The 15,806-nt window shown below is 41.3% G+C and overlaps 1 protein-coding gene across 1 annotated transcript in view; it reads left to right on the top strand.

Annotated features, from left to right (window-relative positions):
• Nucleotides 1-10,400, top strand: part of kcnh3 (potassium voltage-gated channel, subfamily H (eag-related), member 3) — a 231,774-nt gene extending 221,374 nt beyond the window's left edge. The window contains exons 12-15 of the mRNA XM_055015551.1: nucleotides 383-636; nucleotides 934-1,034; nucleotides 1,115-1,167; nucleotides 3,261-10,400. Coding sequence (XP_054871526.1) covers nucleotides 383-636; nucleotides 934-1,034; nucleotides 1,115-1,167; nucleotides 3,261-4,214 — 1,362 coding nt within the window. The 3' untranslated portion in view covers nucleotides 4,215-10,400. The remainder of the gene's footprint in view (nucleotides 1-382; nucleotides 637-933; nucleotides 1,035-1,114; nucleotides 1,168-3,260) is intronic.
• Nucleotides 10,401-15,806: the final 5,406 nt, after the last annotated feature.

Here is a 15,806-nt window from a genome sequence, read left to right as displayed (position 1 = left end):
ACATTCAATCATTTTGGAGAAACGTTGAGTCATTTTGGACAAATTTTCAGTCATTTTGGGCAGATTTTGAGCAATTTTGCACAAACCTTGAGTCATTTTGGACAAATTTTGGGTCATTTTCAACTGATTCTTAGTCGCATTGGGCAGATTTCAGCCATTTTGGGTCTTTGGGTCATTTTGGACAAACTTTTAGTTATTCTGTTGTGTGATGTGCAGGGAATGATGGTTGTTATAGATGTTTAAACTAAGAATTCTGACCAGTTTGATTAGTCAAAATGACATTATTCGTATCTGTCATTTTAATTCCACATAGTCAAACTCAGCTATTCAATACAATTTCACTGTGCTTATGTTTGAACTTTGGTCTCTTTCTGTCTCTCAGGTGGATTGGGAAAGCAACGGCGGCCTGGTGAAGAAGCTTCCGTCCATCCGCGAGGACGAGGAAGGCGACGAGGAGCCCAACTCAGTGTCTCGGGCCCCTCGGTCGCCGCTGCATCTTAGCCGAGGCCTCAACTCGCCGCTGCGTTCCCCCCTGCTGCCTCCGAGGCCTTTCAGGGCCCCGTCCGACTGCCGGCCCTCCACCCTGCAGATCCCAGTGGTCAGCTTCAGCAGCGCACCGCCTGAACTCAGCCCCAGGTAACAGAAGAAGAAGCATCAGTGGGATTACAGGTTCAAAGCCTAACCTGACGCTGCAGCTAAGGTGTCTGGCTGCCATGGCAACCGGTAGATTACAGTGCAGGTTGATCAGGTGGCTGCTGCAGGATAATGTGAGAGATTCATAACACATCAGTGCAGAGAAGTGTGAACAGAAGCTGCTGATGAAGGCATTTCAAATGTGAAAATCCACACTCACTGTAATTAGTCCATTTCCCTGATCTGCATTCCTCTGACATCCTCCTTCTTCTCATGTTTAATCCCTTTTTTCCCGCATAGATTCGTGGACGGTATTGAAACCGAGAGCAACTCCACGTTGTCGCAGAAGTTTGAGTTCAGCCCCAGTCTGTCGCCTGCAGGTCCACCTTCTCCATATCCAGGTAACATCCACACAGAACCACATGTTCTGTTTAACAGAACCTCATGTTACTGGAGGTTTACTGTGTTTGTGCTCCTGCAGGGATCCGAGAACACTCAGAGATCAAGCAGAGTGTGTCCAAACTGACTGAGGAGGTGAGAACCATCCCATCTACGATAGGGATCAGATTCTGTTCTGACAAAGTTCTGCAAAGTTCTACTAATATTTTCAGTTGGAAGTTTTCTTTTATTTCCCAGAACGTTCTTCTCTGAATAATTAAAGATGTTCTACATAATAATAATGATAATATAAAAAGTTTTTCAAATGTGCTACATCCAATAGCAAAGGTGAAACATTCTGAATACAATATTCTAGGGATGTTGTTGAGGAACATATTTCCATAAAACATTCTCACAATGTTCCATGATAACAAAATAAAAACCTTCTCAATTCAGCATTCAAGAAATGTTTTCCAGATCACGGCATCAGATGACAGAATGTTCATTTAATACAGAACCTTTTATAATAGTCCTGTAATGTGATTTATTAAAGATGGAACATTTTGTTTTTTGTTGAGGGAACACATTATAGAACGTTCAGCTACGAGATCTTTCCACAGTGATAACTAAGGATATGGTTTATAAAACTTTAACAAAGGTGGAACATTCTGCATGCAATGTTTTGGGGAAATTGTTGAGGGAACACATCATAGAAAGTTCTTCTAGAAAACATTCTTACAATGTTCCATTATAACAAACCAAAATAGAAGAAATGTTTTCCAGATGTTATAGAGGTCTCGGATGACACAATGTTTTTTATAGTGTTAATGTAATGTGATATATTACAAATAGAACATTTTGCCTTTTGTTGAAGGAACGTATTATAGAACATTCTTCTATGAGACCTTTCCACAATGATAAAAAAATCGAAAGTAGCCAATATCACATTCATAACATGTTTTCAAGGTGTTATGAAGGCCTCAGAAGACAACAACACCCTGAAAATATTCTTTGAACGGTGCGTTGAGGACTTTCTTTATCATTGTGAAAATATTTTCTAGAAGAACGTTCTATAGTGTGTTACTTCAACAAAAAGATAAAGCTTTCTTTCTTTAATATGTCCCATTACCAGAGCGTTATAAAACATTCTGCATAAAAACATTCTGTATTCTGAGGCCTTAATAACATTTCTAGACGTACGTTCTATAATGTGTTTCCCTCAACAACATTCCCAAAACATTCTCAGAACACTGTAGTCAGAATGTTCCACTTTTTTAAATATATGACAGTACAGGAACATTTTATAATGAAAATTCCCAGCTGGCAGGGAAAGTTTCCACAACATTGGATAACATTACCTACAAGCTCCAATAATGAAACAAAAAATGTTTTATTTTGACATGTCCAGTTATGGTCCTGTAAAGTTAAAATAATATTTTTTGCATCAACATTCAGAAGATGTTGGCAGGAACACACATTATGTTCAGTGATAACAAAGGAGGACGTTCCATGATGTGTTCCTCTCAACAACATCACCAAAACATTCTCAGAAAATTACACACAGAATGTCCCACATTTGTTACCATATCGGAGTACATAAACATTTTATAAAAAGCATCTGAGGCCATCTGGAAAATGTTCCTCCTTTGTTATTATAGAACATAATCTGTGTTCCTGACAAATATATCTAAATATTCCCTGAATGTTGCAGCTAAAAGTCTTAGTTAACTTATAACCTTACAGGATCATTGTTGGAAATGATAAAAAATCTTTAAAATGTTCCTTGAATATTAGATTAGAACCTTTAGACATTAGAACTTGTAGGTAAAGTTTGTTGTCCAGTATTGTGGGAACATTCCTTGCTAGCTGCAGTGATTTGTGAATAGACAGAGGTAGTGTCATCAGTACAGAAGTAAAAAATTCAAAGGTTTTTTTTCTGTTTTAACAGTTTCTGGTTCTATAGAGTGTAACTGTGGCAGTTTAAAAGACTCTGCTTTTTAAACCCACTGACAGTTTTTGGAGTTCAGAGTCTAATGAATGTCACCTTTTTCACCTACTTTGTAACACACTGTACAATGGATAATTGTTAAAACAGCAGATTTAGAGGGACTGTGTTGCTTTAGCGGAAGGTACAAACTCTTTGAATACTCTCACAGTAAATGTATTCAATATGAGGTCATTATGGAGTCTACTAAACAATGGTGTTATTATTATTCCACCCTAACACTGTGTCTCTCTCCTCCTTACAGATGAACAGTCTCTCTAAACAAGTCTCTACACTCAGTCAGGAGCTGCAGGAAATGACACGCCTGCTGAAGCCCCTCCTCCAACCAGCGCCTCAGCCCGTCCTGATGACCATGATGCCAAACCTGACCCCGCCCCCCAGCAGCGCCAGCCAGCTGTCATCCGCCTGCCTGGTGCCACCACCCATCGCCACACCTTGTTCCCTGCAGAGACCCGACACTCGTTCCCTATTGGACAGCGGAGACATCGAGGGTGTGGACTTGCCAGGATGCCTTCTCCCGACTCCTCATTCACCACAAAGGCCTAATTCATCTCCCCCAGCACCGGCGCAGCCCCCGCCCAACCCCCTAGGGGGCAGCATCACGAGGCCCAGCCTTTCCTCACCAGAGGAAGGACTTCCAGAGGGGTCCCCGGTCCCCCGAAGCCTGCACGCTTCCTCCAGTAATGGGATATTTGTTCCGTCGCTGCAGGACCAGCCTCCCCTGGCATCCCACACCCCGTCGCCTTCCCTCTCCTTCTCCTTGTCCCTCGCCTCCTCACCGTCCCTCTCCCCCTGCCAGGGTCCTCACCTGTCCAGACATGGCAGCTGTGCCGGCAGAGGTCTCCTCCCTCCGCCTCCCTCCCAGGACGCCCCTCGCTCCCCGTCCTCTCACTTCTCAGCTCCCCCGTCCCTCACATCCTCCCCTGGAGCTCATCGGCGGCGACCTTCCCCGTCCGCCCCCGTCGTGTCCACCTCCACCCCCGCCCACCCATCCACCGTCTCCCTGCCGCTGTCTCTGGACTTTGCGAGAAGAGATACCCAGACTTGGTGTAACTCTCAGCAGCACCACAGGGGGGAGGCAAGGGATGGTGCTCGCCCCCAGGAGCTGGAGATGCAGGAGTGGGGGAGGCAGGTGGAGGAGGGGAGGTCCTCCACGGAGCACATCAGCTTCATCGACGAAGAGGAGCCGGCGTTGTGAGAGACAGAGTAGCAGGAAGAGGTCGGGTCAGAGCAGGGAAGCAGACAGCTGGTTCATCTCACACAGGCAGGTAAACACACCTGGGAGCCTGAGACACAACGCCAGCTGTCCGCAAATCAGCCCCAACCAGTGCTTTTTCTGCACCGACCAACCACAGCAGCACAAATTGTCTTACAGTATCAACAGTTCAGTAGCACGAGGACACACAGGACCAGAGCACATCCTTTTATCCGGCTCGAATTTAGCTCTTTGCAGCTAAGCGAACACACAATGTTGCTTTTTGATCCCAGTACGGATGTCTCCTCCTCTTCAAAGGGCAAGTAGAGGCTCCTAAATGCAGACAAGATGGTTTACCTATGGAGGTGACATGAAAAAAAGTGGAAGCTGGTCTTGTTTTTGTTGTGTTTTTGCACAAAAATCCTCATCATGCATTCTTCACTTGGTGCAGGAATCACTAAGATACAGATACAGACTGAAGTCTAAGTAGCTTTTATGCATTTTTTTTTGCTCCTGTTGCATTTTTGCTTCACTGTGGGATCATTTTTCACTGAAATATAAAGTCATGCACCTCTGTGGAAACAGAACAACCATGACTAGAAGGAAAGAGAACTCACAGATGACTTCTGTACAGTTTGGCCCATTTAGAATGCCTTTTTTTTTTTTTTTTTTTTTTAAAGAAGAAAAGCTAAAGTTACTGAATGTAAAAGCAGTGGATGACTGAACAATAAAAAGGCGTACCACTGTTTATTTGATTATTTATTTTTAACAATTAAAAACAAAACAAACAAAAAAATATTACTCCACATATTCAACATTTTTTCATTTTTAAACATGCTGATTCCAGGTTTTTCAACTTTTGCAAAAAATATAATCAAAGCAATTCAACCTTCATTCTTTCTTATTTCATGTTGTATGGCATTCTAACGGTTTCATACCGCACAGAAGATATTTCTGAGTTCTCTCTACTTGTTGTCATGATTGTGTTGTTTCCATAGAGGTGCAGGACTTTATACTGCAGTAAAAAAAAAAAAAAAAGAGCACACAGTGAGTAAAACTGTGACAGAAGCAAAAAACATCCAGAAACTGCTTGGAGTTCAGAGGGTTAATAAATTGTTTCATATAGTAAATTTGCTTTAAATTTTACACAAAAGGCTTAAACATACATTTTAACATATTTAAAATTCATACTACCCAATTTAAAATACTGATTTAATACATCTTGGGTTTATTCACTTTTAAGGTATATTTAAAATGAAGAAAATTTGTATAATTTTTTAAAAAGGCTGTGTGCTGCTTGACAGTTAACAAAAACAACATGAAGAAGACCAACTTCAGCTCTTGATTGTACTTTCTTACAAGCACAGACAGCCATTGACTCCGTGGATGCATAGTTATTGTTCTAATACCACTTTCTGGTCCATTGGAGTCTGCTTGGAGAACTTAGCTCCATACATGTGCAGTAGGTCATATCTATGTATTCCATGCATGCACACTGCTGCAGCGCATGCACACTGTTGGGTTTGTAGAGAACAAATTTTGGGCTGCATTCAGACGTCTGCACAGACTTCAGGAGACGATGAAATTAACAGACCCTCATGTATCACTGACACAGACAGTATAACACTGGCCAATTCATGGTTTCCGCATCTCAGTGCAAACCAAACTGTAGCATCGTGTCAGTGGTAAGTCCTGAGGTGTGTTGAGCTAGCGACAGGCTAGCGGACCCAGCACGGGATTTCTGGAGAATTTAAAACACCGTAATCTGTTTGCGCTCTGTCAATGGAAAGCATGCAGGTACAAGGGGTTGATCAAAAAGTTGCAAGACTGTTCACGCGTGTGCAACATGTGCAAGCAATAACTGTCAGAGTCACGATGCTGCATGACATCACGCTGTCAGCATCAGGACCTGTGTTAGGCAAGTTCTTGTGACCACTGGTTTGTAATTTCACCGTGGAGCTCAAACTTTCATGGAGAGCATCACATTCTGTGTCAGTCACCTTCACGTGGATTATCATCATTGGTGACCAGAGGAGGGTCTGCAGCTACCATCAAGAGAAGAAGCAGCAGATTTCACAGCTGCAGTCAGGAGCATCAGGAGGATACTTCCTGTTTTCTTCAACATTTACATGGTTGTACACCAGGGATGGACTGTCAAAGCAGATTTACTGAAATGTAATGAGGTATCAGAGGGAGAACATTTGAACAACCTGACCTGTGGTGTGATGGCATGAGGTTGCTCCAATGTGCTGTGCACCCAAACACAATTTGATAATTATGCATCCATTTTTTGGCCACAACAACAAAGTTGCAGCTCTCCACCCAACCTACTCACCAGATTTACCTCCTTGTAACTTCTCCCTCTTCCCCAAATTCCCAAATTCAAGTTGAAGGGTCAGTTAAGAGGCATCAGTGCTCATTGCAGTGCTTTTACATGTTTGCATATCAGGACAACACTTGTAGGGAGCGCTACAAGAGTTGCAGGAGCCCTGGGAGCTCTGCATAAGGAGAGTATTTCGAAGTGGATGGCAGCAAAATTTAACTCAGGTTTTAAAATTTTTGGGGGCACAGTCTTGGAACTTTTTGATCAATTCTCATATAAATGAAAACACCTTCAATGTCCGGCAGCGACTACTCCAGTTATTACTTCTTAATGATGAATTGTTACGGTCTGGATGAAGGAGAATCTGCTCATTCAACCTCTCTTCATAAAAATATTTGTATTTAAGCACCACATTTGTTTCTCAGCACAATTGCAGTCAGTGTGCACAAATTTTGAGTTGCACATGGAAATCCTCAAAGGGGTCTGTGTGGATTCTGATGAACTTGCATCATGTATAACCTTGCAAACAGAGAAAGCATGAACTGGTCTATAGAGAATTGGTCCACCATCTTGTCTGCAGCTAGGTCCCCTTGTTACAAACACACATATCTCAGCAAGAAACAGGTCTTCACCCAAACCAGATAATCCGAGCCACCGCACTGGGACTGGGAATGTAAGTCTTCGTTCAGTCTTAGTCACATAAGGTCACCTCACCCAAAAAGCCATCATCGTTGGGAAACACATGCCGCTGACATCGAACCATCTCCTCCTCCGAGTCATACGCACCTCATTGCTCATGTTTGCAGAAAAATATGTTTAAATAGGTTTTAACTTCAGACAAAAATATCCACATTTTCTTTCCCTGTATCAGAAGTACACGATAAAGTCAGCAGATGGCTCCATTTGAAGGTGGACCTAAAAGTTCAGTTGGGTTGTATGCCAAAGAGAAGAAGAACGAAAGTGTGGAGAAAAGCTAATATCATACAGAGCACCCTTATATCACTGTTTATCACCATCATGACTGTTTACAACCAGCCTATCAGATTGTATATCAGACTCCCGCACCATCGCTGAGCTTTAGCCATCCAGCCATTCGTGCCTTCTCCATACAAAGACATCCCTAAAGTCCCTTCACCTGTTTATAACTGCAGGTAAGCATTTGGATCAAAATTTACATAGAAAGCCATCCGTGTCACCTATGGAGAACACTTGCACCTTTTATCGAAAGTGTAACTAATTTATTTATTTATCTAGGCTGTGTATTTATTTATTTTTTGTTGGAGAAAGCGGTGAGGAAATATGTTGCACGTCTGGGAGATGTAAGAGAAACAAGCAGGGGAGGAAGGTTTACTTGACTAACTGGATGCACTCTGACCTGAGAAGCTGAAACGCATTTTTACACATTTGATACGTAACATTGCTCCTTCATCAGTGTGTAATAGTGACGGCATTCTGTTATTTAGACACCAGTCAGGTTTAATATACCTCAGACAACCTCACTACAGCAGTACAATATTTGTCATACAGACGATACAGAACATCAAGTGATCTATATTACATAATAGTAATCTCACCTGTCTGAGGTAAATAAACGTTCACAGCTGCTGTTCGATCCTGATTCATCCTGTCTTCATGTTGGGATCATTTATATTTACACCGATAGGGCATAACATTATGACCACCTACCTAATATTGTGTTGGTCCCCCTTTTTCGTGAAAAATGCTCTGAACCCTTGGGCCTGGACAAGAGGACCTCTCCGGGTGTCCTATGGGGTCAGGCACCAGGATGTTGGCAGTGGATCCTATGGGTACTCTGGGTTGTGCAGTGGGACCTCTTTGAATCAAACTTGTTCCTCTGCATCTTGTTGATGCTTGATCAGAATGGGGTTTAGGAAGTTTAGAGGTCAAATCAACGTCTGGGGCGATTGTCATGTTCCTCAAGATGTTTCTGACTGTTTGATGTTTTGCGATGTGGTTGGGTGCGTTTTCCTTTTGGGGTAGGCCGGTGACATTTGGGATCGCCATTTGCATGAAGGAGTGTATTTGTTCTGGGACAGTGTTTATTTGGGTGTCTAAGTCTCATCAACACGGATGCCAAAATCCAAGGTTTTCCAGCAGAACACCACAAAGTACCAATTTGATCCATGTTATTCACTTCACCTATCAGTGGTCATAATGCTGTGGCTCATCAGTGCATAAATAATCATTGAAGTTACTGTTGTTGTTGTTCAAGTTGCATAAATGCAACGACTAACATGAATCCTGCTGCTGTCTGATGCTGCAGGTGGTTAAAAAATGTAGATTCCTAAACAGCTGGATGCAACAAATTCAACTTCAGCTACTGTTTGCCTCCTGGATTACACTCATTATTGGTGAATCTCATTAATCTGACCTGTTGCAGTTTAATTTTTAATGAACATTTCACATTGTTTGTGCAATTATTAAGGAAAGTGGATGAGAAAGGTCTTTAGTTAATTTTCAACTGCGTCGCATCTCGTAACAGTTCACTTTTAACACGTCACAATTGTAAACTTCATAGAGTTTCATTAACAGATATGCAGACATGCATAGACTACAAGTTGCGGAAAACAATTTAGAGGAGGGATTTTTTCCACCATATTTGGTCCAAAAACATCACAGAGAACACAACACCTTTTCCATTACTTTACTCTATAGTTTCACATCTATTACTAAACTAAAATGTCCATGAAAATTACACTTTAATCCAATGAAGACAGAGTCTGTAATAGGTCAGATTAATGACATTCTCCAATAATTAAAGTTTTTAACTAAATGGAGCTGATGTTTGCTTCAGGCTCTTTAGGCTCTTTCCTCTGAGTTCATTAAATACCTACATCATTGGACAGCAGCAAGATACATGTAAGTGTCACCAATGGTGCTCATATGGATTTGGTGGTAAAGTGGTAGTAAGATTATCATCACAAGTGGACAGAATTTTCAGTCTTTAGGAAATCAGAAATAAACCAAGTACTTAGATGTCTGAAGACTTAGATAAGCTGCTAGTAGTTTGGATTCAGTCTTTTGTTTCTTGGTACATTTTTATGTATTACACATCATTATCATTGTATATGACAAATATCAAACCATGACACTTTCCATCACTGTGGTGTCTGAATGCAGCTGTGAGGAACATTAAAAGTGACATATTTCTGATTGACAGAATGCTGTTTCTTTAACAGACTGAAGAAGCAGCGATGCTATGTATCTTGTGTCCAATAGGGGTTTTACTGAAACCTTCCCAATTCTTATGTAGCATACAAACACACTCGTTTCATCACCTCCAACCCCTTTGCCAACGACTGAGCTTTTTGCTGGCACGAGACAACAGCCGTAGACTAAAACTACAACATCCAGGCTGCATTGCTATGGAGGTCTCAGGACTTCTGTACGTTATTTTTTTTTTGTTTGTTTTTTTTTGCTTTGGTGAGGTGCTTTGTGCACAACTTGTTACCTGTAATATAGACAGTCAGATTTCTGGTTTCTATTTTCTGTAACGGGAGCAGGGGAGGCGACTACCTGGACTCTTTACACACTGAAGATTCGCCGAGCAGAACTCTGATCAACGTCTGGAGTTCTGATCCTTGTGGGGGTTTACTCTAATGTGGGGTGGGTTAGGGTGGGGGGTTTTAAATCAAATGCATGTCACAGCTTCTTTTTTTTTTTTTTTGCATGAGAAATGTGCCTGCTTTTGAGCTGTCCAGGGCAGAGGGCTAATGCGAGTAGAAAACTGCCTGCCCTGTTGGAGGCTGTTGGGTTTCAGATGTATTTTATTAAAGACTACTGTTACATAAAAACTTAAACCAGGATTACAAACTGTACAACAATAAAGAAGTGTTGTTTTCTAATCTCAGACTCCTTGGCTTCTCTTGGGAACTAACAGTTTCTGCCTCGTGTTGCATTACATCCTCCAGTGTTTATCTTTTCTCTGAAAGATAAACACTGGAGGACACACTCAAAGACGGTCTGACACTTAAAACTGTTGTAAAGATATGTTCATTATTTTTGATGCAGGTAACTAGAAATTATTCTATAAAAAAAGAAAAAAAGCATAAACAAATTAATAATATTCTTGTGAAATAAATTAATATGGCTATGAAACTAATCCTGAAATAAGTAGCAATAAATGTAATTGATAATATATGTAAATAATATAAGAATAAAACATCCCCTTAAATAAATACAGTACTCCAACAAATGTCCTTTTTAAGGTAAAAAAAATGTATATATATGGCAATTATGTATTTCATAGTAACATATTTTTAAATTAAGTTATTTCTTCAGTATTGAATACAAATGCCATTCCATAAAAAACACAATGCTGTAAAATGAACTAAAAATTTTTTAAAATATTTTTTATGAAACTTTCTGCAGTGCCCACGAGCATCTACAGTTTATTTTCATGTCAAACAAGTTGCTCATTAACCAAAAAGATGTTAAAAAAAAACACTAAGCAAAAGCAACAGCTGCTAATTTCAAATTTAATGGAATATATATGAATGTAACTTAAAAAAAAGACCCATCCCCACATGATTGCCATATACAATTAAATTTCATACCTGTTTTACAATCCAAGTATAATTAAATGTCCCTTTTGATTTTCATTCATATTCTTCTTACTTTATTTCCTAATTTCACATTTGTGTCAACATCTTTCAGCTGTACACAACACTAATTCTCATTAGTAACGCTGATAATTAGGCTACAACCCCACTTTAGGGTCTGACTCGCCCCGCCCACTTCCGCATCACTACTGCACAGACTCCGCCTCCCAGCAACATCATGAACACAAGATGGTGGAGGTTGTTTCCAGATAGTTTTGCCTCAATTTTATACAATGGACAAAAAGTAAAAACGTGTCTCTAGCGACACGTTTTAGTGTCACAATCATTATTTAAGTGTTAAAATTCAAATGGAAATACAAGCTGACAGTTCTCTGGGTCTTCTGGTCGGAATCTCTTCCTCCTTTGATGACTGACTAACCGGCTAACAGACAAACTTTACTGCGACCCGCCAAAACTTCCCTTCTTCATCGGTAAGTTTCTACTTCAGATACTCTTGAAATGTTTAACCCAAAGTTCAGGGACAAGTTTATTAAAAGCAGGGCCGTTATTAGCATGTTCCGTTTATCTACGAGCATTTAACGCCTTTTTATTAAGTAAAATGACCAATACATCAACATAACTACACTAACAAATTCAAGTCCTGCTACAGAGCAATAAAATGTAATTAAACTGGTATATTATTTTTTGTGCAGTCATTTTATTAGGAACAGTGTGTTATGTTACTGTTTTACAATAAAGACGAACACGAGTGCCTGTTGCACGCGGCCTCCATCTTTATTTTCTTCTTCTTCTCACACACGTCATCTTCTCCCCTCTCCCTTTCAACACTACCCCACTCCGTAGACAACAGTGCCCCTAGCGGCCTAATGCTGTAACCAGATCACAACATCTACATAAAAATGCAGTATACATGATCTGAACACATCTCCCTCTTTCAATTAAAGGTAGATTCTTCATAACTGGAACAATAACACCCTCAGTGCTGCACTTAACATAATGCTACGTACTTTGTGTACAACTAACAAACCAACAGCCTGACTTAATTTTAACAGCATCCACGTGCATTTAACTTCTAGTCCAGAACATAGTCTCTAGTCCAGGTAGGCAGGTTTCTGTGCCTGTTAGGTGTACTTTGTTCATTAGACCCTGGTTGCACAGGGATCTCTGGTTGGGTACTCGCCGGTACTCCATCACTGTCCATTGCAGAGTTTAACTCTGACGGTGCAGAGAGGTGTGATGCGTTCCCAATCCTCCCATTGTCCAGCATGTAAGTGTGAGGACTTTTCTTTCTCACCACCGTCCTTGATTGTGTGAACTTTTGTTCTCCATTCTTGACTTCCCATGGCTTCCTGACCCTCACATGATCACCAGGCTGGAAGGTCGGCTGTTGTGCACTTCTCTTCCTATCGGTGTACTGTTTTGATAGGTTCAGTTTCTCGCTGACTCTTTCTCTTACAGCATCCTCATTTACTGGAGTAGGAGCTAGATCCATGATGTGGAGTTTTGTCCTCATTTGCCTTCCATGGAGTAGTTTTGATGGGCTTACTCCACTGGTCGAATGAGGGGTTGCTCTGTAATCCATAAGGAAGGACCTAGTGAATGTCTTCCAGGGTGTACCTTCTATTGAAGCAGTCTGCAGGCAGTCTTTCAGTACTCTGTTGAACCTTTCAACCTCTCCATTAGCACGGGGCTAGTACACTGATGATTTCAGGTGCACAATCCCTCTTTGTCTGAGGACGTCCTTGAACTCAGCAGAGGTAAACTGTGTTCCATTATCACTCACTAGTTCTCTTGGATTTCCCTCTCACGAGAAGATTGCTGTGAGGAACTGAATGATTGTTGCGGTATCAATGTGTGTTACAAAAGCCACTTCTGGCCATTTGCTGAAGTAATCCACAAGTGTATGTGCAAATTAGCAGTCTCTTGGTGCTGTTCCAAATGGGTGGACAATGTCAATCGAGACCTTGTCCCATGCAGCAGCGGGCAACGATACAGGATGGAGTGGGGCATTGTGAGTCACAGCTGACTGACCATTTTGTCTACATGTGGTACAGTCCTTAATCAGCAGTTCCACTTGTGTGTCCATTGTTGGCCACCACTATAGTTCTCGTAGGCGTTGCTTTGTACGAACGATGCCCTGGTGGGTCTCATGAGCAATGTCCATGAGTCTTTTCTGCAGTGACGCTGGGACAACCAGGCGATGAGTACCTCTGACAATACAGTTATCCACAAGTGTCAGTTAATCACGCATCAAATAATATGGCTGTAAGTCAGGATCAACAGCCTTTTTCTGTTTTGGTCAGGGTTGTTGGATCTGTGCACTAAGTTTGGTGAGCACAGGACAGGATTGGCATTCAGCTTTGAAATCTGCCTTAGAGATTGCAGTATTGTCTGTCAGTATTGTTGCGACTGATTCCACTGTCTCAGCATAGTCCACATCAATTCCCGGAAGTGGCAGCATGGATAACCAGTCCGTGACGCTATTCAGCGTGCCAGATCTGTACTGAACATCATAGTCAAACTCCATGAGACGCGCAGACCATCTGGCAATACAAAGTCCAGCGCAGTTATTCCCTTTGGTAGTCAGAAGCGTAGTCAGTGCTTGATGATCCATGCGTAGCAGGAATTTTCTTCCTCAGAGCCACACACGCCACTTTTCAGCAGCCCAGACACATGCTAGAGCCTCCTTTTCCACGATGGAATATTTTCGCTCAGCATCTGATAAGCTATGGGAGGCAAAAGCAACTGTGTGTTCTTCTCCAGCATTGTTCACTTGAGTCAAAACGGCTCCAAGTCCATAATCAGAGGCATCGTTTGAGACCACTGTCAGTTTGTTTGGGTCGAACAGTGTCAGTGCAGGGCTGCTGACAACCATATCCTTGACTTTTTCGAAGCTCCTCCGTGCTGCATCATTCCAGTTGAATGCAGTGTTCTTCCGTAGCAGAGCCCTCATGGGTTCCACCAAGCTGGCATAGTTAGGAATAAACTTGCTGTACCATGCGCTTAGGCCCAGGAATGAGCGCAGCGAAGATGCATCAGCAGGAGCAGATGCATTCCGAATTGCTGTGACATGGTCATCATTTGGCTCCAAGCCTGCAGGTGAGAGTCTGTAACCCAGAAAGTTCAATGTAGTCTGGCGAAAGAGACATTTGTCCATGTTTAACTTCAAACCTGCATCCTGGATGCGGTGCAAAACAGCCTTCAGGTTAGTGTCATGGTCGACCTCTGCTGATCCATAACATCATCCAAGTAACACTGAACGCCTTTCAATCCATGGAGGATTTTTGTCATCATTTTTTGAAATGCAGCAGGGGCAGAGCTTAGTCCATATGGTACTCTGCAGTATTGGTACAGGCCTTCGTGTGTAATGAAAGCAGTAAGTCCCAGCATAAGAACCATCAGTAAGCGGCAATGTGTTGTATATTCTTTGTCCCTCTGTTCCCAAACAGTGGATTAGAAGAACTATTTTCCTCTCTGGCGAGAAGTCATCACATCCAATAGCCAGCAGGTAATTGTCAAACAACTTTTTCCAAGCATCAAATGGTATCTTCACATCTCCCGGGCACTCCAGAAAAGCCGGAGGAGGTTGCAGCATAAGTAAAGCCATCTTTGTGCTCTCCTTTATCCTTGTCGCCACTTGTTATGTTACTGTTTTACAATAAACATGAACACAAGTGCCTGTTGCATGTGGCCTCCATCTTTATTTTCTTTTTCTTCTCACACACGACATCTTCTCCCCTCTCCCTTTCAACGCTACCCCACTCCGTAGGCAACAGTGCCCCTAGTGGCTTAATGCTGTAACCAGATCACAACATCTACACAAAAACGCAGTATACATGATCTGAACACAACACAGTGAAACATCAGTGTGTCAGCAGCAAGTTACTGTAAGCTGCTGCACGATTAAACTACTACCACAATACTTTCATGTGCTAGGTCTGAGGGCTTTAAACAGGATGAATGGGAGGAAAGAAGAAAAAAGTTCTGATGTGGAAATCAATTTTCATTTTTTCTCTGGTTTTCCTGAGATATCAGAATATTGGAACATCTATTGAAATGAAGCCGTGTAAATAGACTTTAATTATTCTTTGGAAGAAATAACCACGTAAAGCAGCTGCAATCACAGTCAAGGACCAACTTTTAATAATAAACATAAGACATTTCCAGCACAAGAACTATTCAGAAACATTCTAAAACATTCTGAAGCCTTAGAGCGAGGCAATAAAAACATATCTGTAACATCTACTCTTCTAAATATACAATATATAAAATATGCAGTGTGTAAAAAGGTAGAATATTCATCATGTATAAAATATCCAGTGTGCAACAAAATGATTTTCATACCAAAAATCTTAGTGTAACATGAAAAAATTTACATAGAATATAAATTTATATGTAAACATTTGGAACAGTCTCAGAAATATATCTAATATATATATACATAAATAAACATTTTCCCCTTAAAACATCTCTTATGGGTAAAAATCATTTGTTGTGTTATCCATGAGTAGAGTTATTTGGGTTGTCCAGTTTTCTTGTCGAGTGGCGCGACAGAAGCTATTGACACAACTTGTATTTTTGGATTATTTTGTTCAAAACCCCAGACTGTTGATTTTTTTCCCCCCACAGACATTGTGAACTAATTTAAGATTTATTGCTGTTCTGACTGTTACGCAAATATGAACAGTG

The sequence above is a fragment of the Amphiprion ocellaris genome, chromosome 11, assembly GCF_022539595.1.
Source record: "Amphiprion ocellaris isolate individual 3 ecotype Okinawa chromosome 11, ASM2253959v1, whole genome shotgun sequence".
NCBI classification, from domain to species: Eukaryota; Metazoa; Chordata; class Actinopteri; family Pomacentridae; genus Amphiprion; species Amphiprion ocellaris.
Note: the sequence above shows the minus strand (reverse complement) of the source record. Positions and strands in the feature narration are given on the sequence as shown.